General features: G+C 42.5%; 1 protein-coding gene across 2 annotated transcripts; it reads left to right on the top strand.

Annotated features, from left to right (window-relative positions):
* Window positions 1-3,241: 3,241 nt before the first annotated feature.
* tmem271 (transmembrane protein 271) lies at window positions 3,242-13,497 on the top strand. 2 transcript variants are annotated; one of them, XM_086306511.1, is made up of 2 exons: window positions 3,242-4,593; window positions 10,348-13,497. In XM_086306511.1, the coding sequence occupies exon 1, from the start codon at window positions 3,697-3,699 to the stop codon at window positions 4,486-4,488; it is 792 nt and encodes a 263-aa protein (XP_086162637.1). In that variant the 5' UTR covers window positions 3,242-3,696; the 3' UTR covers window positions 4,489-4,593; window positions 10,348-13,497. The 2 variants fall into 2 exon arrangements, with proteins under 2 accessions (XP_086162637.1, XP_086162627.1); XM_086306501.1 differs by lacking the exon at window positions 10,348-13,497 and adding an exon at window positions 9,659-10,314.
* Window positions 13,498-23,461: the final 9,964 nt, after the last annotated feature.

The following is a 23,461-nucleotide window of genomic DNA, read 5'->3' as shown; positions in this document are numbered from 1 at the left end:
ATTATTTGATTTAAGGAGTATTCAGCTTTATCGCTGGAACTCTTTTCTTGGTCTTGTTGTAAGGGATATCATTATTTGGAGTCGAGCCCAGTGTCTGCACACAGATCTGTTTGTCTACACTGGGTTCTCGCTCTGTTCATCAGGTAACATTTGCTGCTTTTGTTTTCAGTCTGTTTCGGGTGGGTACTGGAAGCCCACAGTGGGTTTATCTGAGGTTTTCTGCTGGCAACATGAAGCAGCAGCAGCTCTAAAGAAAGTCAATAAGAGAAGAAGCTTCACGCTGGCAAATGAAAATTACTCGAAAAAAAAGCAAGTGATATCCTCCACGCGGTCATTTGATACACTGTTGATATGAATACTATGATAATCTCACCAGCTGACTGCCTCACTTCTCTGTTCCTAATGCTCCCGCCCATTTGACAAACCCTGTCCCCTGTCTGATCTAGGTCTGACAGGTTTTCACCCTTGGTATTGAATTTATTTTTCAGAGTCAGTTCCTCTTTAGAAGAAACATTGTTTGAGTCCCTCCCAGCTCCAGCCATCAACAGCAGCGGCTGCTTTAGATTCATTAATATTTATAGGCTAACACAGGATTTTACAGGCCGACCTGTCGCGGCTGTTGTAACTGCTGCTGTAAAACTGCATCTTAGATGCCGAAGCACTCCCTTCACAGCTGACTCTTGGCACAGCTGAAGCAATCGAGCCTAAATGCTCACACACACGCACACACACAGAACGACTTGTAGTGATTTAAGTTGAAAATCTGCTCTTGGAGGAGAAGGCTGATTTATTATTATTATTGTTATAATGCTGGGGATCTATCTGCAGTTCTTTGTGTGGCATTTTCCCCTATAAACCATATAGTAATCACATTCAGACAGCCCTGTACATTAAAATGAAGCCAATTTCAGGTCTTTCTGCCATGTAGGTGAGAGGTGATCTTACCCATTAAGGTTAGAGCCACTTTCCCCTTCAGTAACAGTGTCTTCCAGGTCTGTGACCATGAGGGAAATGGTCTGTGTTATGGAGGTGAGCAGGGCTCACCTTGTGCCCTGATGAAAGACATATGCTATTAACAACCTCTGCCTCATCACTTTTATCGGGCAATTGAATCCAGTAGTTTTCCTTCACATTAAAGTGCATGCTCCTTACCTGTGGCTGCTCACACTGTGAGTGAAGTGAAGCCATTTTCTGTGATGCCCTGGTCCAAGTTTATTTGTATAGCTCTTAATCACAGTTACAAAAGGCTTCGCAACGCCCACATTATGGAACAACAAATGTGAAAAATGGGTTTAAATCTGCTGCCACACAAAGCATGGCTCAAATACAATGCTTTAACAGCAGGAAGGACTCAGAGCTGTGGGTTTTATTGCTCATGTATGGACTGGATAAGAAGTGACAGAGAGACTCGTTAAGCAGTGGGTTATATGCTCCCCAGGAAACTTTGAGCCTCAGACGCTTCGTTTTCTGTGTTTTGATTCTCCAGTTTTTGCCCCTTTATTGCTTCAGTTTTGTATCTACGCCTGTGGTGACTGGGCCAGTCAGTCAGGTTGTTGCTGCTGATGGTGTCAACATCACTGAAACACACTGCCAGCAAGCAAGCCTGCCAATCAATCAGCCAATCAGCAGCTTATCAGCTCATCATTCACAGCATCTTTTCTTATCTGCAAACCTATGCAAAGTAGTAATGACCTAATTAGAGTGACACTCACACTTGCTGGCAGCTGTGCTGGTACAGTCAATGAGGTGGCTCATTGTGATGAATGGATGGGCGACGGCTTTCCCTGGTGGAATTCTCCCACCTGCACTCGTCAAACATTTGGTTAATTAAGTCAAGAACTCGCGCTCGTCCGCTGAGTTTTCACAACCAGATAAAATGAAGTGGAAACAACTCAGCGCCAAGAACCGGCAATGTTTTACAGCAGGTCACACAGTTGAATCATTTTGCATATCCTTGAACTTTTTCACGAATTTTTTTTTTTACATTTCATTATTAGCCAGCTCCGATTCAATGACACCAATTTGTTTTCACTAAATGAATGTCACTCGGGCACTTTGCTCCCGAAACTCCAGCCTCAAATGCCATTGGCATGAAATTTTATTGTGATATTTACTTTGCTCATGGATGACAAAGATGATAAATCTTAGTGACCGCAGTGGTGTCATATCTCCACGCTTTAGTGCCAAAAATGTTTTTGGGTTTTAGGTAATAAAAATGACTCAGCATATATTTGGATTCGTTATCATGAAATCTGGTTACATGATTACACACACACACACACACACACACACACACACACACACACACACACACACACACACACACACACACACACATACACACACACAAATAAATCTCGTAAAGATTGTCTTAACATATTTTCAACATATGAATTAGGAGAATGTCTCTTTCAGCTGCCTGCTCTATTTATAATGACTATGTACTCTATTAGACTTCACACTCAAACATTTACTTTTACACTGTGGGCTGTAGCTTCTGTTGGGCATTGCAGCATGGACTTTGGATGACTCATACAGTATGTCTTTCTACATTTGTTTTAAGACTGAAATGCTGCCTCTAACCAGTTATCCACCCTGCAACGCTCCTGTAAAGGTTGTCTATGGTGAAGTCTGGAGCCTCTCTCAACCACCATTAAAATACGAGACATTTATAGTTTTAAAGCTCCATTAGAAATGTGAGGAGAGATGCTGTGGACTCCAATCAGCGGCCGTCTGGCCTCCTGGTTTGGATGTTTCAGCACCGCGGACAGCACACAGCCTCGCTCAGCTCCTCTCGTCTTATTGATGCTTGATGATTTGTGATTTCCGGAAAGATCTGCCTGACAAAAACAAGTCCTAGGACTTGTTTTTGCAGTCACTCCTGGTGGGCTTTTCGTTTTTTTATTTAGCTCATATTAAGAATAAGAGGATTATTTTGTTTCCGCCAAAAATCAGTTTAGTAACAGGAACACAGGTTACCGCTCGCCTAAATTAAATTTCCTCACCTCGCAGTCACTCCTGCAGAGGTGAACTGACTACGAGCCTGAGGGTTTGAAGTGCGTGTATAAAAAAAGAAAAAATAAATCATTTCATATTCCCGAACACCAGTCGCGCTCACGATTGTTTTGATCACCCACCAAAAGTCGCTCACTCGCCTTTCCATTTAACACAACGTCACTGTAAAGTCTCTACGTGGCACCTCAGGCACACTTATAGCCCCTGTAGGAGTGTTCTTGGGGCCTGCGGGTCATTGGTCAACAGGACGCTCGAGCATCTCCGGCTGTAGCAGCCGCCTCCTTCTCTGCCACAAAACCCCGCACACGGCATTCAAGCCGGAGACTTGGCGGACTGCACTCTCTCGTCAGGAGGAAAAAGGAAAAGCAACATAAAAAAAACTTTTGCTTGGGAGTGAGATGGGCGGCTATAGCTGATCTTGGGTAACGCGATCATTGGCTGTATGGATTATCGATAAGTGCAGTGAGGAATGCGTTCTTGTCATTAATTATTTATATATTCCTGTAAAGCGGCGGGCATGCGAGAGAGACGCCGCAGCGGCGAGGATCGCCCGCTCTGAACCGGAGGAGTCACCGGCAGATGATGTCCCGATGTGAGAGTGCTTCCAGAGGAGACGGAGGAGAGGACGCAGGAGGATGAAGAGCGGGGGAGAGGGATCGAGAGCGGCAGAGGTGGAATATAATGAAGTTGAGTGGGAAAGGGCTGTGCACCGTCCTCTCCAGCACCCTCCTCTTCGTGTGCGCCCTGAGCGAAGTTGTCGTTGGATTAAGATGCCTTGCGTTGGGATCTACGGTGAAAGCGCATTTCCACCTCGGCTCCACAGCCGGGGCTTTCTACTCCGGGCTACTTGTGGGAATCGGGCAGGTCATGCTGGGAACCGCGCTGGTGTGTTGCACGGACAAGCCCGGCTGCAGGAATTTCTTTCTCCTCGGTGTTGTGGTCTTCTTGTTGGGGGTCCTCACCGCCTTCTCTGGCGCGGTGGTGGACGGGGACACGGCTTCTCTGGTGGAGAGGAAATATTCCCATTACTGCTTCCACTCTGTGGTGTTGAACCCTGCCTGCGAGCAGCTGAGGGATTACCAGCGGAGTTTGGTCATCTCCACTGTTCTCAGCACGTTGGAGTGCCTCCTCGGGCTCATCAACCTGGTGATCATCAAAAGGTACAAAACAGCGCAGTTTTCTAGGAGCAGACAGTGTCAGAGGCAGAGCGCCGGGGCGATCATCTTCAGCGAGGAGCGGGACTGCTCCTCGGCGGATTTCCAGCCGGTGTCTTACATCAACCTGGGTGTTTTTGGTGTGTTTGACGAGACAGGTGCAGAAGTGCAGTGCGGGGGACACCCGTCAATCGAACTGCCGGGATACTCGCCCACGGACCCGGAGCTCAATCATTGCTTCCCTTTCTCCTACCCGCTCCCCAGTGAACTGCCACCCGCATACGAAGACATTTTCCCCGCTGAGGCATGCAACACATAGCCGCTCTGGAGCAGCGCTTCCCTCTGCTGTGACAATCAATGACTTTACGCTTTAAAAAAACAACAACCCCTTCCTCTTCCTCCTCCAACAACCCAACAAAAAGCAGTAAGTTACACAGGAGGACGGCGGAGTGGATTTTGTTTTCGCCTCATTCCTTCTCACTTTTCTTTTACCTCTGCCTATGCTTATGTTCAACATCATCAATCAGACTGATGTAGATAAACACATCATCCAGGGCCAGACAGTGCAGGCAGATCAAGGCCCATAAAACGCAACAGCTTGCTAATATAACAAAAAGCAGAGTTTGTGTTCTGAATGTTTGCTGTTAACGTTTTTACCTGTGAATAAACTGTATTTAACCTCACCTGACGTCATGGAGCTGCTGGCAGTTTAGATTTTGTGCTGGTGTGTTCACTCTAAACTTCGAGCCTAAAGGTTGCGGGCAGACCTCCTCCAGACTCCGAGGATAGCTGGTGGAGCGTAATTAATGAAAGTGTCATGCACATCAATCCAAACGGTAATTTTATAAAATCACGAGAATTCATGTAATCCGCTGGGTAAACACCCGAGAAAAGGCTCTAAAAGGAGTCACATCTTTTCACGTCAAAGCGGGGATAATTTGACAGAGAAACTCTCCTTTGCACGTTTAATCCCATCCAAGTGCAATTTTAGTTTTTACGCACGATAAAATAAATTATGTCGTAATTGTTACCACAAAAAAAGCACACACATTTCTGTAGCTGCTAGTAAAAAGCAAAAAAACATGAACATATGTGTTTTAACTGTTACAGTTTATTTGTTCCTTAATTACTTTGTATGAATGTCTTTCTCAGTAGGATAAAACTTATGAAAATACAGTTAAAAGTCTAAAATCTATGCCCTCCTAAACCAAAGGCTTACAATGGGCCAGATTTCAGACTTTCCTGGCCAATTCTTACCTTATGTTTAGCCACACTTAAGTAATGCATTAGTGTTGCACTCCAAAGAGCAGGGTGACTAAAGAGAAAGAAAGACATTATTTTAAAAAACGAGTAAAGTCTAACAATCAAGAGCTTCAAACACACAGGATCCATAAAGCAGCTGCAAACTTGGATTTGTTCTACCTTCATCAAAAGTTACTCCACCCCATCAGGCTACCTGACCACCCAGTCTGACATAACTCTGGTGACATCATTATGACATCATCAGGGGTATTTTTTTTTTTAGCCTCTGGATAGTTTTTCTCAGCTGGCTGCTGAGACCGCATGAGCTGCCTGAGCTTGATATGTAAAATCTGTGGAATTTCCTTTTATAGCAAAGCTTTTGTGAGTGACACAATAGATTATGGTAATGCTGATAATGAGCATGTCAGGTTCAGGAGGAAGCAGGCACGTCTCATGCAGTCTGAGCCTGAATGCGCTTCACTTTCCTTGATTTTTGAAGTAACAGGCGGGTAAATGACACAAAATCTCTCAATTCAAGGGATCAGACCAGCTGTCCGGATGCGATACAGCCCCAATGCAGTTACTCATTTTAACCAATTTAAAGAGTTCAAACTGTGCAGCGCTGCTTCCCATATGATTCCATGTGATTGGTCTTGAAATTATATACTTTCTCCATCCACACAAATGACTGCATCGTTTCTCAGCATGGATCCTCCCTGGAGATTGAAAAGCTTTTCAACCACACTATTACTCATTTCACTTAACAGCAAGAACAGAGAGAAGACAAATGACAGATCTGGCTGTCATTATTACATGCCCACCTTTGGACAACGCGTCTCTGTGGAAAATTAAATTGAAATGCTTCCTTTTCCTTCAAATTAAATCCCCTCAAATGAGCATCCGCGGCTGAATGTCTTTCTAGGGGCACTTTGACGAGCACTCTGTGATGAACAAACTTTAAGAAGTACTTCACTGGCTCAGTGTAATAATCCTCCTCTCATCTTTTTCAAAACTGTGTCATGATGCGCTCCACTTACTCATTCTGCTTAGGTTGGGCTTTGCGTGCCAGAGCTGAATAGAGGCTAGGAGGGGGAAAAACATCCTGCTCTTGTCATCTCTCTTAGGTTTTCTGCCTGTAAAATATGTGGATATGACCTAAGATTATCTGAACAGCCGAGTGAAGAACAAAAGAAGTCTCCAAGGAGCTGGTGCCCTCAAAGTTTCACAGAGTGTTGGCCAGAAAAGGGGAAAACAGAAGAAGATCCAAACAAAGCTAATGGTGTTGGTTCTTTGAAAGTCACCTGCCGTGAGTGTGCATAAACAGAAAGTTAGCACAGAGAAAAAAGACTTTCAAACTAAAAGATGATTTCTCTACCACGAATAAAGCTGCACGCTTGCGCTCCACGGCAGCAGTACCACACGGGGCTGGATCAGTTATGTGGCCCGAATGTGTTTCAGGTGGTTTTTGACAAGTGTGTGTGTTTTATTTTTATTTGAGAGATTTAAAAGTGCTATATGAAGGTTTCTAGCATTCTCTCTCAGCTCATAAAACCTCAAAATGTAGTAAAGATTACACTACAGGGAGGTGGTGCAATGAAGCAATGCTGCTCCTATTACTTATTTTTTTATTACGCACTGTGATTATTACTTTAGTGAAATGGTCGGATATTCAATAACCAGAGTCAATGAGGTAAATAAGCGTCATTTGGTTTGACGTGAATGCCTCAGAGTTATATTGTTAATTAATGGGCTAAATGTGGCACAAATAAACCCAAAATTTAGATGGTGGAATAAACTCCTGTCTGACGGTACTCTGATCTCCCCTCCTTGTTAAATCACCAGACCTTCAGTGCAGGCTGTTTGCATTTACAGATATTGGACTGAAGATTTTTGCCACTTCCATTTTCTAGCTTATTGTCTGGTTAGGCAAGGCACAGACAGAGTGCACAAGGTCACTTATGGCATATATTTAAAATAGCTTTACGAGTCAAATTCTACATAAACATCCCCACGAAATGCACAAAACTGATGATTTTATCTTTCAAATTTGTGGAGCCACAATTATGTAGATACCAGGACTAACATTTTCTGACATTTGCTGATAAAATCTGCTGCACTGATAACACAGAGACCATATTTGGTGGATTTCACTCCAGAAAACACGAGTATTTAAGCAAAGTTTCTTCCAGGAAAGAAGAATGGCTTTTGTTCACACTGAGGTGATTAAACGAAAACCGAGCTGTGTCATGCTTCTGTTCGCTGGCTTATCAGATCTGTTTTCTGAGCTGCAATCAGTGTGCTACACCATATTGCACATAAGTGCATTATGATGTTGCCAAAAGTAATTAAATCCCGTTAGTGTCCAGAAGCTAATTACACATGATCGTGGAAGTGTTCCCATTTCACGGCATTTCATACTTTATATTGAGCACATTCGTCATACAAAATTAATGATGAGCTCACAAGATATGACGCTGTGGTATAAACCGCCCTCTCAAGCAGTGTAAATATGATGCAAAAATATGAGCTTTAACTGGACTAACCAAAGCAATCAGTGACACTTCAGCACTAATGCAGAGGTAATCATTATCCAATTATATACTGCAACATTACTGACATTTTATGAATTCATGAGGCTTTTAATTTCAAAACTGTTGGAAAATGCAGCTAATAATACACACTGGAATGTTCAGTGCTTGACATTTACTCTCTACTATTTTTACACTGTGGCATTGCTGTTATTTAGTAAAATACTGAATACTTCTCCACCACTGCAGCCAGCTTGGTAAATGCTGACTGAACTAAGGGCGATATAGTCCCTCAATCCCTGTAAGGTGATTATTATTTATTTGCTTGTCATTAACGCAAGATTAATAAAAACAACAACAATAATAATTTAAAAAGGCCAGAGGGGCCGATATGGCAGCCTCGCCTCTGTCAGTCTGCCCCAGGGCAGCTGTGGCTACAACTGTAGCTGCCTCCACCAGTGTGTGAATGCGAGAGTGAATGAATAGTGGAATTCTAAAGCGCTTTGAGGGCCCCGAAAAGAAATGCAATCCATCATTATTATTATTACAAAAAAAATGTACCAGTTACATAAGTCTTACAGACAAGAAGCTACCGAGACACTGCTCACATCTTATCTACAACGTTTGAGTCGTATGCATATGTACATAAATTTGACTTTTATTGCACAAAAGGACATGAGTGTGATGGTAAAGTGCAAATTGGCTTGAGGATGGTAACAACTGCATTCTGCTGTTAACTTCAGCTCTTTGCAAGCATCTGCACACACAACGTGCTCACACAAAGAATCCAGAGTGATGTTGAAACTGGGCGTTTGCTGACCTCAGCCCTGCAGACAGAGATTGTTTTGAAGTCTTTTGGGCTGGTTTTTGACTTGCATGTTTTCGGCTTTGTGTTCAAATGTAAACATTAAAAGAAAGTTTGCGTGTCCTCATTAGGATAGGGATTTGTTTCAGTGTGTGGGACTGTAGCCTAAGGTTTAACTCGGTAACTGGTAATTATGTGAGAATAAATTTCACCCCACGCTACAAAGTAATGCTACAAGTAGAGTAATGAGTTACATTTTCTGGGGAGTAACATATTGCATTTATTTATTCATTTTTAAAAAGTAATCAGTAATGTGTAGTACACTACTTTATTTGCACAATGACACCAAAATGTAACCTAATACAGCAGATAAATGAAAAATATAACTTATGGGATTTTAAAATTCTCTACTATATCAAATTTTTGCTACTGAATTAAAAAATGACAACTTGGATTTAGAACTACATTAAGAAATTATCATGTATATTGGGTCAGTACAGGTAATGAGGAAGGTAGCTAACCTTCAGCTAGCAACAGAAGTTATTAGGTTGATATTGCTAAATTAAAAAAATATATCTCTTTATAGGATTTTAAGTCTCTGTACTGTATTTACTTTTTGCTACAACATTTAAAAAAATGAGAACTTGGATTTAGAACTACACTAATAAATTATAATACATGGGTGTGTATTGGTAATATAGAAGGTAACCAATTAGCCAATAAGACTTTCTTTTTATTCTACCTAGCACCAGAAGTTAATAGTTAATGAAATAACAAAATAAAAATATCACTGGATTTTAAAGCTTGTTTAAAACTTGACAACTTGGATTTAGAAAACAGTAATGGGTATGTATAGTTAAAGCGGGAGGTAGCCAACAAGCTCCGTTCACTAACGTTCTGCTTATTCTACCTAGCATCAGAAGCTGAGGTTGTCCATCCAACCATCCATTCATCTTCTTCCGCTTAACTGGGGCTGGGTCGCGGGGGCAGCAGCCTAAGCAGAGAAGCCCAGACCGCCTTCTTCCCAGCCACCTCCTCCAGCTTGTCCAGGGGAACATTAAGGCATTCCCAGGCAGGCCAAGAGCTATAATTCTTTCCCGCATGTCCTTGGTCTGCTCCGGGCCCTCCTCCCGGTGGGACATGCCCAGAACACCTCATCTACGAGGTGCCACCTCAACTGGCTGCTTTCATTGTGGAGGAGTAGCAGCTCTAGTATGAGGCCATCCTGGATGGCTGAACTTCTCACCCTATCTCTAACTGAGAGGCCAGCCACCTTTCAGAGAAAGCTCATTTCTGCTGCTTGTATCCGATCTCTTTCTTTTGGGCACTACCCACAGCTCGTGACCATAGCTGAGGGTAGGGACATGGATCGACCAGTAAATCGAGAGCTATTTTATTCTACTGTATATAGTATTTTATTCTATTCTGTACAGTTGTGTACTGTATTTATTCTTATTGTATTCTAATTTTTGCCTCATAACTTTTGCACTGTCCACTTCCTGCTGTGACAAAACAAATTTCCCACGTGTGGGACTAATAAAGGTTATCTTATCTTATCTTATCTTATCTTATCTTTGCTTTCCTCCACCCTTTTCCGGTTGAGGACCATGATGTCAGACTTGGAGGTGCTGATTCTCATTCCTGCCACTTCACACCCGGCTGCGAACAGCCATCACCTGATGAAGCCAACAAAACCTGCAAAAAGCAGAGATGAGATTCTGAGACCACCCAAGTGGAAGCCTTCAGCCACCTGACTATGCTTAGAAACTCTGTCCATAAACTTTATGTACAGAATCGGTGACAAAGGGCACCCAAAGAGCTTGCTCTACCAGCATGACATTGTTCCTCCTGTGTCCAAGGTTCAACAAATGGATGGACTCTCCTTTCCAGCACCCTGGCACAGACTTTCCCAGGGAGGCAGAGGATTCTCCCTCCAGTCCCCCTTCCTGAAGACAGGAATCACCACCTCGGTCTGTCAATCCAGAAGTACCGCCTCTGATCTCACACATTGCAGAGACGTGTGAACTCAGACAGCCCTACAACATCCAGAGCCTTCAGGAACTCAGGGTGAACGTCATCCACCCCAGGGGCCTTGCCACTAAATAGCTGTTTAACTGCCTCAGTGAACTCACCCCCAGTGTTGGACAAGTCGTTGCCCTCTTCCCCAGACTCTGCTTCTTCCACAGAAGACGTTTCAGTGGGATTGAGAAGCTCCTTGAAGTATTCCTTCCACTGCCCAAAATTATCCTCAGTTGAACTCAGCAGTGCTCCACCCACAGTGCACACAGTGCAGGTAGAGCACCGCTTTCCCCTCCTGAATCGCCTGACGGTTTGCCAGAATCTCTTCAAGGCAGTCTGAAAGGCTTTTTCCATGGCATCTCCGAACTCCTCCCACACCCGAGTTACTGCTTCAGCGACTGCCCAAGCCGCGTTCTGCTTGGCCCGTCAGGGCCTATCGGCTGCCTCCGAAGTCCCACAGGCCAACCAAGGCCAATAAGACTCTTTCTTCAGCCTGATGATTCCCTTCACCTCTGGTGTCCACCATCTGGTTTGGGGGTTACCACCATGATTGGACTCGATGCCCCCAGTCTCCCTTGGAATGCTGTCGAAGCTCTGCCGGTGGTGGGAGTTGAAGATCTCGCAGGCGGGGACCTCTGCCAGGCGTTCCCAGGGAACCCTCACTATACGTTTAGGTACCCGAGGCCTGTCCAGCATCCTCCCCTGCCACCTGATCCAACTCACCACCAGGTGGTGATCAGTTAACAGCTCTGCACCTCTCTTCACCTGAGTATCTCGAACATATGGTCGCAGATCTGATGATACGATTACAAAATCGATCATCGATCAGCGTTGGGGTTACATATAACCGTAGGGAGCATTAAATATTTTTTTCTCAAAATAATCTTTTGAAACTGTGATCATTATCTCCACAAAAACAATTTTGTTTCCTCACTGGCTGTTTTCCAGGCCAGAATAAAGAAATTCTAAATTTAGTCTGATTTATTTTTATCCAGCATGTTTCTCCGTGTTGCTGAGCTTAAATATCAGCTCCATCAGATCCAATTACAATTTGACAATGTGCGTTCACCCTTACAGGTAATAGAGGGAGAGATTAACTTTCTAAAAAGTCACCACTGTGGGAGCATTTTACAACATGCTGTCTAAATGCATCTTGTACATATCTGTGGTCATTAACAAACGTCACCTGCCTGCTCACTGGAAAGAAAATCTAAGATTACACCATCAATCTAATCTGTATTTATCCACGGGTGTTTACTGAGCCTGGAGGCTTTTTTCAGCAACTTACCGAATCCCACCGAGAGCCTGGTGTGGACAGCGTCTTATACTGCTGCTACTGAGCTGATACATGAGAGGAGACAGGGGTTAAGTGCCTTGTTAGTGGCACCTTTTAATGGGCTGTGACTTGCAGGCTTTCTGTGCACAGACCTGCTTTCCCTAGCTTTAAAATCTGAGCTTTAAAATTCTCTGTTCAGCTGATGAGAGTTTAAAAGACATCTGGCGAATATCTTTAAATGTTTGTGGCTGTTTTTTAATTATTAATGAAATGTTAAAACTGCTTTAAGATGCCACTGACAGTGTGAGTACTTCTGTTAATGTTAATATAGTCACTGTGCCTTTGAAGATAACACATGATGCCCTGCTGCTTCGGAGGTAGAATGAGCAATAGGATATTTAAAAAAAAAGAAAGAAAGATGAGTAAAGTTGTAATGCAGGGCAGTCCATTATCTTAAGATCTGTGTTCTTTGCTGTCCAGAGTTTACCCCCCCTGGTGGCAGATCCTTTGTTGGATAGCAGTACCGCATTAGTGTAATGACACTCCCCCCAGCTCTGGTCACACGCAAAGTAAAAAAATTGCTGACTTGCATCTTAAAGTTTTTCACTCTGAGGAATAAGAGAATGTTTCTGCACAAGTGATTACGCTGCAGATATTTAGATGACTGATGTACACGGACAGGAGTGTGCAGCCGGGGTGAATCCTCAGGTGAGGAAGTTAGATCAAAGATGTCTTTGGCACTGTGTGAGACCTGGTGAGACAATTAGCTCATTAATGTGTGTAATAACTTTTTAAATGTCATAGTGCCACTCTATGGTGGTCACGCAGAGAAAATAATCACCACGTTGCTCAGAAAACAGGCACACTGGGTTGAAACAGAATTTTTCATTAATTTTTCTTTCCCATCTGCATATTCGTCCGACTGCATGTCAAGGACAAAACTGCCAGCCATGCTTATGGAAAAAAAAATCGATATCCCCTAAAAGCCTTTCATTAGAAACATATCCATTTGCTGTGTATGGCTGCCAGGGAAAGTTGTGTCTGGAAAAGCTCCAGTGGCTTTTTTAAAAGCCAACTCGAGGCTCCTTTCCTGACAGAAATGTGATTCATTACCTATGTCGTCTCTATTTTTTGAGGCGACTGAGGTCCTTCAACATCTGCCAGAAAATGCTGAGGATTTTCTACGAGTCTGTTGTGGCCAGTGCGATCCTCTATGCTGTTGCATGCTGGGGGAGCAGGCTGAGGGTCGCAGATGCCAACAGACTTAATAAACTGATCCGTAAGGCCAGCAATGTTGTGGGGATGGAGCTGGACTCCCTCAAGGTGGTGTCGGAGAGGCGGATGCTGTCCAAGATAAAGACAATGTTGGATAACACCTCCCACCCACTCCATGACATGCTGGTCAGTCACAGGAGCTCGTTCAGTGAGAGACTGAGATTACCGAAAAGCACCACTGAACGACACAGGAAATCATTCCTGCCTGTGGCCATCTCCCTGTACAACGCATCCACTTAACACACTGTTTGCTGCTACAACTACACATGTTTCTTTTCCAAATATTTATTTATAAGTGACTTATGTATGTATGTATGTATATATATGTATATATTGTACTATTCTTAGTTAGCGTATTGTCTGTCTTGTCTTAATGTTGGTTTAAAATGGAGCACTGTAACAAAAAATAATTTCCCCCAGGGATCAATAAAGTATTCTGATTCTGATTCTGATTCTGATGTGTGGGCTTCCAAGCTATTAGACACGTTTGAGCCGACTACTCGAAACCTTTATTCTCCTCTAAGATCTCTGAAGTAGCATTTTAAAGTTTCTGCTTTTCACTTTTCTTATCAGGAGCAACATTTTGAGGCTTGTAATTACTGCTGAACACACAAAGGACAAATCACCAAAATCACAGGGCAAATAATTCATGTACATTTAGTTTGCTCCAACTCTACCTGCTAACTGTGTGTTCACATTTTTTGCAAATGACGCATAATCTTTCTGAGTGTCGCTGACGCTAGCTGCACACAACTTAAGAATGTTCTTGATTTGGACACTTTAAAATGGAGTAATATCTTTAGACTAGACAGTAAAATGTACTTCAAAGAAAGACAGCAAGGTATCCACTTACAAACATGCAGTAAAACAGTTGCATAGATTACAAAGTCTAAATTGTTTGGACATCCAGTCACTGCTTTTCTTCTTCTGTAAGACTTCAAACAAAAAAACCCACCTCCCAACATATAAGAGTTAATTGCTTTTTGTCAAGAATTTACCAAACATCTCTCTCATGTCCAGGAAAAAACAGACTTCTACAGATTAATGTCAGTTAATTTAGTTGCCTAACAAGTAAAAAAAATCCCCAGTTTGATGGTGGGAGGAGATATAAATCCCTTTGGGATAGCGTCAGGAAGGGCAGCTTAAAAATCTGTCAAATCAAACAGAAGGAGCTGCCTGCTGTGGTGACCCCTTATGAATAAAGCAGCAGCCAAGTGGCTTTAATGGATACATATAAAATGGCTTTAAACCCCCTTTAAAATGGCTAACCTAATTCAGGTTCATCCAGATGATGCTAGTTGAATCACAGTTAGTGAAATAGAGATCACCTGAGTGCACTTCCTGTGTCTGTATCTGGTTAATCACGCCATGAAGATAAACTCTCTAGGCAACTCCAAGAAAAGGTTATAGAAAAGTAGAAGTCAGGGACTGATGTAAAAAATATGAAGTCACTGAACATCGCTTAGAGTTCAGTTAAATCTGTCAGTAAGAAAAGCAAGAAATAAGACAGAGACGTAAACAGACCTGGAACTGGTCGTGCTCACAAACTGAGTGTGCAAGACGCAGACCACCAAGACACCTGTGACTACTCCAAAGCTTCAGCAGCCGAGACCGAGAGACTGTGACTACAACACTGAGAGCTTCACCCGTCAAAGCTTTATGAACAATAGGAAAAAGAGAAAAAAAAGCTCATGTTAAAGCTTTGCTGGAGAAGCATGTGGGAAACTCCGAAGTGAACTAGAAGAATCTGATGGGCAGTTTAGCCATCAGACTAAACACGATGTTTGTCAGACACCCACCACTGCACATCTCCACACACGTGCCATCCACACTGTGAAGCATGGTGGCGGAAGCGTCATGCTGTGGGGATGCTTCCTGGCAGACAATCTGATTTTTCATTATTTCGGAGATTGGAGGGGTCGTTTTACAGCATGACAATGACCTGAAGACACAGAAATGGTTTATGGAGATGAACAAGGTGAAGGCTCTGGAGTGTCCAAGTCAAAGCATCAATCCAACGAGGAATTTATGACTGGACTTGAAAAGGACTCTTTACATCCAACCTGACAGAGCTTGAGTAGTTTGATGGAGCGGTATCTACAGACTCGGTGCTGTGATGGCAGCCAAAGGTTCATCTGTTAAATGCATTCACTTATTTTACACGACGTTTACTTTTATTTTCAATTGTTAGACGTCTGTTTTAACTTTGTCAAATGTTTTTAAAATGAATTCTTGCCATAAAAACCAAGTTATATTTACCATGATTCCATTTATAAAAGCGATAAATGGAGGGGGAATGTTTTTTATAGGCACTGTGCTTTCAACTTCATTCCTTTCATATTCTCTATATAAACTTCCCACCATAAGAGCCATATGCATTAAGCTGTCTCTTGAATGAAAATAACAGAGGTCTGTTTTCTGTGTATGCTCTTAATCCATTCGGTCTCATTCTTTGAGGGTACGCCTGATTTTTTTGCTGTATCACTTTCCCTCTGCTGCCTTTTCTCAACATTGCTCCCAATTATGCTTCCCAGTCTGTTTCTGAGCTCTTTGGGTCTGCATGTGCACTTTCCTGTTCTCAGGTCTCTATTTGTGAACTCCCACCCCCACTGTGGAGGACTGTCGAACAGAGCGGCGGTCTTCATGCAAACAAACATGACCTTTTCTCTGAGCTCACTTCACTTGTTTTTGCCATTTTAGCAGCTGCTTAACTAACCAACTTCATTTATAATACATGTAAGCTGTGAAGTCATTCACAGGTGCTCCTTCACACAAATGATGGATATGTGATCCAAACCTATCCAGATACTTTCTGTATAATTTCAGAGGTTCAGATTTATTTATTTACAGGAAATAGACACAATGTGCAATACTGTATCTCTGTCACACTTAAATGTTTCAAATTTTAATACATTTTAATATTAGACAAAGATAAATAAGTAAACAAATAGTAATTATAAAAAACAAAGTACAGGTTTAAAATGATGATATTATTTATTAAAGGAAAAACATCATCGTGGCTCAAGAGTTGGGAGTTCGCCTTGTAATCAGAAGGTTGCCGGTTCGAGCCCCGGCTTGGACAGTCTTGGTCGTTGTGTCCTTGGGCAAAACACTTCATATGCATATGTTGCTCTGATAATGCCTTTGAAGACGTGCAAGCTGCCAACTCCATAGGCACTAATGCACCACGGTACCATCAGAGATGCAGGGCTTTACGTCCTCCAGACTGAAGAGGAGAAGGAGTGTTATCAGCACTCAGTTCAGAGTCCATGTTTGTTTAATTTGTCTGATCACTACTTTGCAGTCATTTTAAATGAGCTTTGGCTCAGAGAAGAAGGTGAAACTTCTGGATTGTGTTCACATATGGCTTTTTTTTTTTTTTTTTTTGCATGGTAGACGATTAATCTGCATTTGTGTTCATAAACAATGATTTCTTTAGATGCGACAGAATCATTCCTGTTTTCAATGCAGTGCTTGCCAGAGATCACAGGCATCCAAGATTGATTTTTGACTTGCGCAAAGCAGTTTCTCCAGATTCCCTGATTCCTTTGATGATATTATGTATGGCAGATGATGGTGATATTCAGTTTTACATCGAGGAACATTATTCTGACATTGTTGCAAAATTTGTAGACACAGTTTTTACAGATTGGGTAATTGACAGAAGTTTACCAATCACGTTGCTGCCCTGTCACTGGTTAAACTGAGTAGTTACAAAGTGTTTCTTTTCAGTATCATTTACTCTTTCAGCTTTTTTGCCCTCATCCCAAATTTTGCGAGACCTGTTGCTGCAATCAAATTCAAAATGAGCTAATATTTTTCATAAAGTACAAACTGTCTCAGTTTAAACATTTGATATTTTTTATGTTCTGCTGTCAACAAAATATGGGTTTTATACAGTGTCCTGACTTTTTGGGAATTGGGATTGTAAAACATGTCCAGCTATACTTGTGACCACTACACAAAGAGTTTGGGGTCGATGTAAGGATTAGTTTTAAGTTTAGGTTAAGGTTAGGGTTTGCCACTTCATGTTAGAGTTAAACTTAGTTTTAAGAAGCTTGGAAATGCAATAGTGTCAGTGACTGTCCTGACAAAGTAAGCCAAACAATATGCCTTTGTGCTTATGTGTGCCCGTTCTCCTCTCACAGACAATATAAAAGATGGACAAAGCTTCTGGGTTTGAAGAGTGAAGCCAACTTGGAAATGCCTTAAACCTGCATTCTTTTTAAAGGCCACCAGGGGGCAGTGCACGTGGTTGCAAAAAGACTTCCGGTGTTCTGCGAAACTTTGTCAAACACCCAACCGTAGCGTAAATGTATAGTCACGTCTATCAATCCGTGCTACCTTATGTGATTTATGCCTCCATCGTACATATCTATAGGTAGGTCGTTCTGATGGCCAAATCACACTTATCATTACATTACATGCTTCCGGCTTGGATTTATTTAGATATGACGTAAATAAATCGACGTAAATTAAGACTTGAAATATGACTTCAATTGAGACTCCAAATTGGAGTATTTTTGCACAAAAAACAAAACGCATGTTGGCTTGAAAAGTTAACAAACTGCCAACAGCTTAAGGAAAACAAGTATCAGCTGTAATAAAGAAGTAAACATATAATACTAACCTTTTTTCGCACGCACAAGATCGGGGTAGGATCAAATATTTGTCGTGTACTATTAACACCAAAAACATTGCAGTTTTGAGTTGTGCGCATGCGCAGTAACAACAAGTAGGACAGCTTGATAGGTAGCGTGTTTTGTCAGGACACCGGCTCTCCTAAACTACTTCAAACTTGGCGCCGACTCTCACTCGGGTCCTCGGCTTTCTTTGGCCTACTGTCATGGCGGGAGGGGGCGTGGCCCAGCTCCCGTGACATCACGCTCCAAAGCCCAAAGCGGACCAAGCATGAAGGGACCCGATGAGCAGCTTTAAGGAGAGCAAAAGATGAAGCTAATAAAATGTATTCACAGAGTGAACTGTTGTAAACACAATAACACTAAGATTCAGGAGTTACTATGCGAATCAGTAAATGTGACCAATGTTTACTGATTTACATATCACCTCAAACATCTGGTGAAACAGATGTGTATATCCAAATTTCAGCATGTCAGCAATATTCGATAAAACTTTTTTACAACTTTATTTTTGCTTACAACGTTTAATATCTTAGCCAAGGAAAGAGAAAGATCTTTGTTTTATTTTATTGTATGTTTGCATCACATAACTCACTAATCATTTCAGTCTCGGTTTAAAATGGAGCATCAGCGCTCACTCTTGGCTTTAGAAGTTTCAAAGCAAACAATGTTAACCAGAGTTTTTCAGTCACAGCTCACGGTCTTCATTATTCAAGGATATCATCAGCAGGTAAACTGTAAACAAACACAAGCTTGCAAACATCATTTACCGATGATTCAAAGCTCCAGAAAAAGCTAGTGAGTGCACTTTGTGGTTACTGATCAGGAGGCTAGAAGTGAGTCTGAAAAAGGCTGAGATTTCAGCCTTTTTCAGTCAGTACTGTGTATCAGATTGAAACCTTCCCACCTCATAAAGCATCTCCTTGCTTAAAAAGTGTCACTCACAGAGGGCATTTTTATTTCGATGAGGGTCATGAGGATTGCTAAAAAGCCCTTTTAGCGATCTGGACTCCACCATCATCGACCTGTGGCTGGATCATCTCACACCTGCTGAGTTAATATTTAATGAGTGCTCTTCATCTCTGCTGCTATTTAAATTTTTATTAGTTTTTAATAACCAGCGTAAACCAAACCCTTTACACCAGATATCTGTCTGTTCCATTGTTCCACCAACTAATAAACACCATCTTCTACCAATGTTATTTTGTTATTTTGTTGCGTTCTTACTGAAAATGAGAAATAGTGAGTGCTACATTTCTAAACCAAAACCTCTGCAAGAGAGAAGCTACAGTATTATTGTAGATATTATTGAAGTTCTGGAAAGTGCTCTCAGAATGACTTCACACAAAATCAGATCAGACCCTGAAACGTCTGAGCTAACGCGTTCCTGTCCCATGTAGTTCACGGAGGGTTAACGAGCTACTCCTTCACTGCTGTGTAAGTCAAGCCAGTAGTAATTTTATGCAAACAGCAAGTGTTTCCCTCCAGGCTTCTTAACAACTAAGCCGAGGTTTAGCGAGCTGGATTCCTCTCAGCAGCTTGGAACAGAAACTGTGGCAGAAACTCAGTGAGGGGAGAAGGGGAACCCTGGCAGAGTCTGCAGCCACAGAGTGACTCGTGCGTCAATCAATAGCTCCTGCAGTGGCAGTGTTTTCAGAGGGAGCCAGCTCTAAACTTGCAATAACCTCTCTGGCTTGTTGCCATCTGCCACTTAGCAGACAACTCCTGGAGCATCAAAAGAGTGGAGGAGCGGCGCAGCTGTAATTAGTCCTGCATTTGCTGATGGACAGGCAGGCACGGTTGGATCTTACCTTACCTAAAAGAGAGACGAGGGGCAAAAACAAACACACACGTTTCCTTCATTCGGCATACACGCTGAGGAGGTGCAAAATGCTTACCGATTTATGAGAAAATGATTTATGCTGTTTCACATGGGCACAAACACAGGCCTGTGGTGATTTAAAGATACATCACACTGCAAGAGGAAGAACTCTCATTTCACACATTCTGTTTTTCTTCACTACAGAATAGAAACATATAAAAATATTTAGGTTGCTTTTATAAATTTCGAATTTTCGTCACAGGATATGTTCTATCCAACATGTGCATTGCTGGAAGGGAGCACAAGCTGCATTATAAAGGGGAAAATCTGCTTTCTTTTCAGTTACAAAAGGCTGTGTGTGTTCATCAGCTTGTTGCTAGACTGGCCTTGCTTTTAGACGGGCTGTGTGCACCTAGTTTGTGAAAACAACTGCATGCTGCATCTGAACTTGACTCTGATAAAAAAAGAAGTGTGAATTCAAAGGGTTATGTGCCAAAAACCAGAAGAGCGGTAATGCCTGCTGATATCTAACTCCAGGAATCCCTCCCAGCAAACCTAACTAGTGGGTCCTTAAACATCTTGATGCCGCTGGTATTCTGAAGCAGTGGAGCTTTGAGAGACTTACAGTTCAGACAGTGAGATGTTTTGATGTCTCACGGCAGATCATCCAAACGTGATAGAAGACGGGTCTGGCGCTGAGTCTGACTGGGGGCCAGACAGGAATCTTATTGACGGGCTCTAATCTCAAATCATCTGCATCGACCTTTGATATAAATTTGACTTCCAAAAAAATAGTCCTCTACATTTTCAAAAACTGCATATATATCTAAATTTTTATTATCATTTGAAGTTGTCAATACCAATTTTTTTTTTACTCCACAGCTGCAATTAGTCTAGCATTATTCAACCTAATGGCAGGAGTTGTTTAAGTAATCAAGAGCAGACTTGTACAAACATTTAGTTAGTTACTAAATTAGCACTAGAACAAGGATAAACATTTAATGTTCCAGCAAGTGACATTGTAGAAAAACAAAGGAGCTTGGAAAGAAAAGCGTCTGGACTTCTTTAAGTTGCTTGAAGACGTTTCACTCTCATCCAAGAAGCTTCTTCAGTTCTAAGGTCAAATGGTGGAAAGTCCCAGATTTAAACCCAGTGGGAGTTTCCCCCCAAAGAGGGACAAAAGGACCCCCTGATGATCCTCTAATCACATGAGCCAAGGTGTGAAAGCGGGTGTAGGTCACAATCAGCCAGGGTTTCGGGTGAGCTCATTGTGAAACCTAACCCCACCCTATCATGTGATTTCCTGAGGTCAGATGGCCCAGGATGTGAGTGGGCGTTAAGCCCCGCCCTCTGTTCAAAGATGGTCGCTAACAGTGGACATGGCTTCTTTCACTCCTCTTTCAAACCATCTGTCTTCTCTGTCCAAAATGTGAACATTGGCATCCTCGAAAGAGTGACCTTTGACCTTTAGATCCTTGGCTGATTGTGATCAACACAAGCCTTACCAGGAATGACACCATTTTTTTTTCTTTTGATGATAAGCCATCATCTTAGAGAATTGACCCTGTGCATGAGAAAATGCTAACTTCCTGGTTTGAGACCGGATGTGGGGTTCTACATTTCCGGTAGCTTTACTTTGCGGTCAATCGCTACTGCGAAGATATACTCCAAAATCATGTCCAAAACTCGAAAACGGAAAGATCGCGTTAAGTTACAAAGAGCAGAAGGTGGGAACACTCACCACTGTTGTGTCATAAAAAATCTAATGATCAATTTTGATGTTTAAAGAGTTTAGATCGATCAGTTGTTTACATCACTCAACCCAAGCAGAACTGCATCACTGCAGAAGACACATCGTCCACATTCAGAAGCACATCTCTGTATAGTGACAGTTATTATGATTTAAACAGGCAGCATTCAAACTACAGGTGAAGAATAGTCAAAGAGTTCCAGAGTTGATGGTCTCCTTGTAGCGTTTTCAGTGTAATCCTTCAGAGGCCAGAGCCTGAGGGTGGTCACCACAACAACAACCATGAGTCGGGCTAGAAGGAATGTCCCTCTTGAACTAGATATCTGCATCTGAGTATGAGGTGAAACCTTAGAGGAAGAAGGCCAAGATAACTACTGAGATTATTTAATCATCATTATTTATTTTCCTGAAATAACACAAATGATTGAACAACAGGCTGGAGCTTTTGTTTTATATGTTCACTTTGAGACGTCAATAAAGAAAACAGAAGAAAACAATTCCAAAGCATTATTATTTCATACACGGCAGTGGTCATACAGTGGGGCAAAAAAGTATTTAGTCAGCCACCGATTGTGCAAGTTCCCCCACCTAAAATGATGACAGAGGTCAGTAATTTGCACCAGAGGTACACTTCAACTGTGAGAGACAGAATGTGAAAAAAAAATCCATGAATCCACATGGTAGGATTTGTAAAGAATTTATTCGTAAATCAGGGTGGAAAATAAGTATTTGGTCAATAACAAAAATACAACTCAATACTTTGTAACATAACCTTTGTTGGCAATAACAGAGGTCAAACGTTTACTATAGGTCTTTACCAGGTTTGCACACACAGTAGCTGGTATTTTGGCCCATTCCTCCATGCAGATCTTCTCGAGAGCAGTGATGTTTTGGGGCTGTCGCCGAGCAACACGGACTTTCAACTCCCGCCACAGATTTTCTATGGGGTTGAGGTCTGGAGACTGGCTAGGCCACTCCAGGACTTTCAAATGCTTCTTACGGAGCCACTCCTTTGTTGCCGGGGGGTTTGTTTTGGATCATTGTCATGTTGGAAGACCCAGCCTCGTTTCATCTTCAAAGTTCTCACTGATGGAAGGAGGTTTTGGCTCAAAATCTCACGATACATGGCCCCATTCATTCTGTCCTTAACACGGATCAGTCGTCCTGTCCCCTTGGCAGAAAAACAGCCCCATAGCATGATGTTTCCACCCCCATGCTTCACAGTAGGTATGGTGTTCTTGGGATGCAACTCAGTATTCTTCTTCCTCCAAACACGACGAGTTGAGTTTATACCAAAAAGTTCTACTTTGGTTTCATCTGACCACATGACATTCTCCCAATCCTCTGCTGTATCATCCATGTGCTCTCTGGCAAACTTCAGACGGGCCTGGACATGCACTGGCTTCAGCAGCGGAACACGTCTGGCACTGCGGGATTTGATTCCCTGCCGTTGTAGTGTGTTACTGATGGTGACCTTTGTTACTTTGGTCCCAGCTCTCTGCAGGTCATTCACCAGGTCCCCCCGTGTGGTTCTGGGATCTTTGCTCACCGTTCTCATGATCATTTTGACCCCACGGGATGAGGTCTTGCGTGGAGCCCCAGATTGAGGGAGATTATCAGTGGTCTTGTATGTCTTCCATTTTCTGATGATTGCTCCCACAGTTGATTTTTGCACACCAAGCTGCTTGCCTATTGTAGATTCACTCTTCCCAGTCTGGTGCAGGTCTACAATACTTTTCCTGGTGTCCTTCGAAAGCTCTTTGGTCTTGGCCATGGCGGAGTTTGGAGTCTGACTGTTTGAGGCTGTGGACAGGTGTCTTTTATACAGATGATGAGTTCAAACAGGTGCCATTCATACAGGTAACGAGTGGGGGACAGAAAAGCTTCTTACAGAAGACGTTACAGGTCTGTGAGAGCCAGAGATTTTCCTTGTTT

This window comes from Aulonocara sp. 'chitande type north' Nkhata Bay, linkage group LG2 (assembly GCF_057382095.1).
Source record: "Aulonocara sp. 'chitande type north' Nkhata Bay isolate Kocher_YH1m ecotype deep benthic linkage group LG2, A_spYH_male_GT1.1, whole genome shotgun sequence".
In the NCBI taxonomy this organism is placed as follows: Eukaryota; Metazoa; Chordata; class Actinopteri; order Cichliformes; family Cichlidae; genus Aulonocara; species Aulonocara sp. 'chitande type north' Nkhata Bay.
This window is presented reverse-complemented; position numbering and strand designations above follow the sequence as displayed.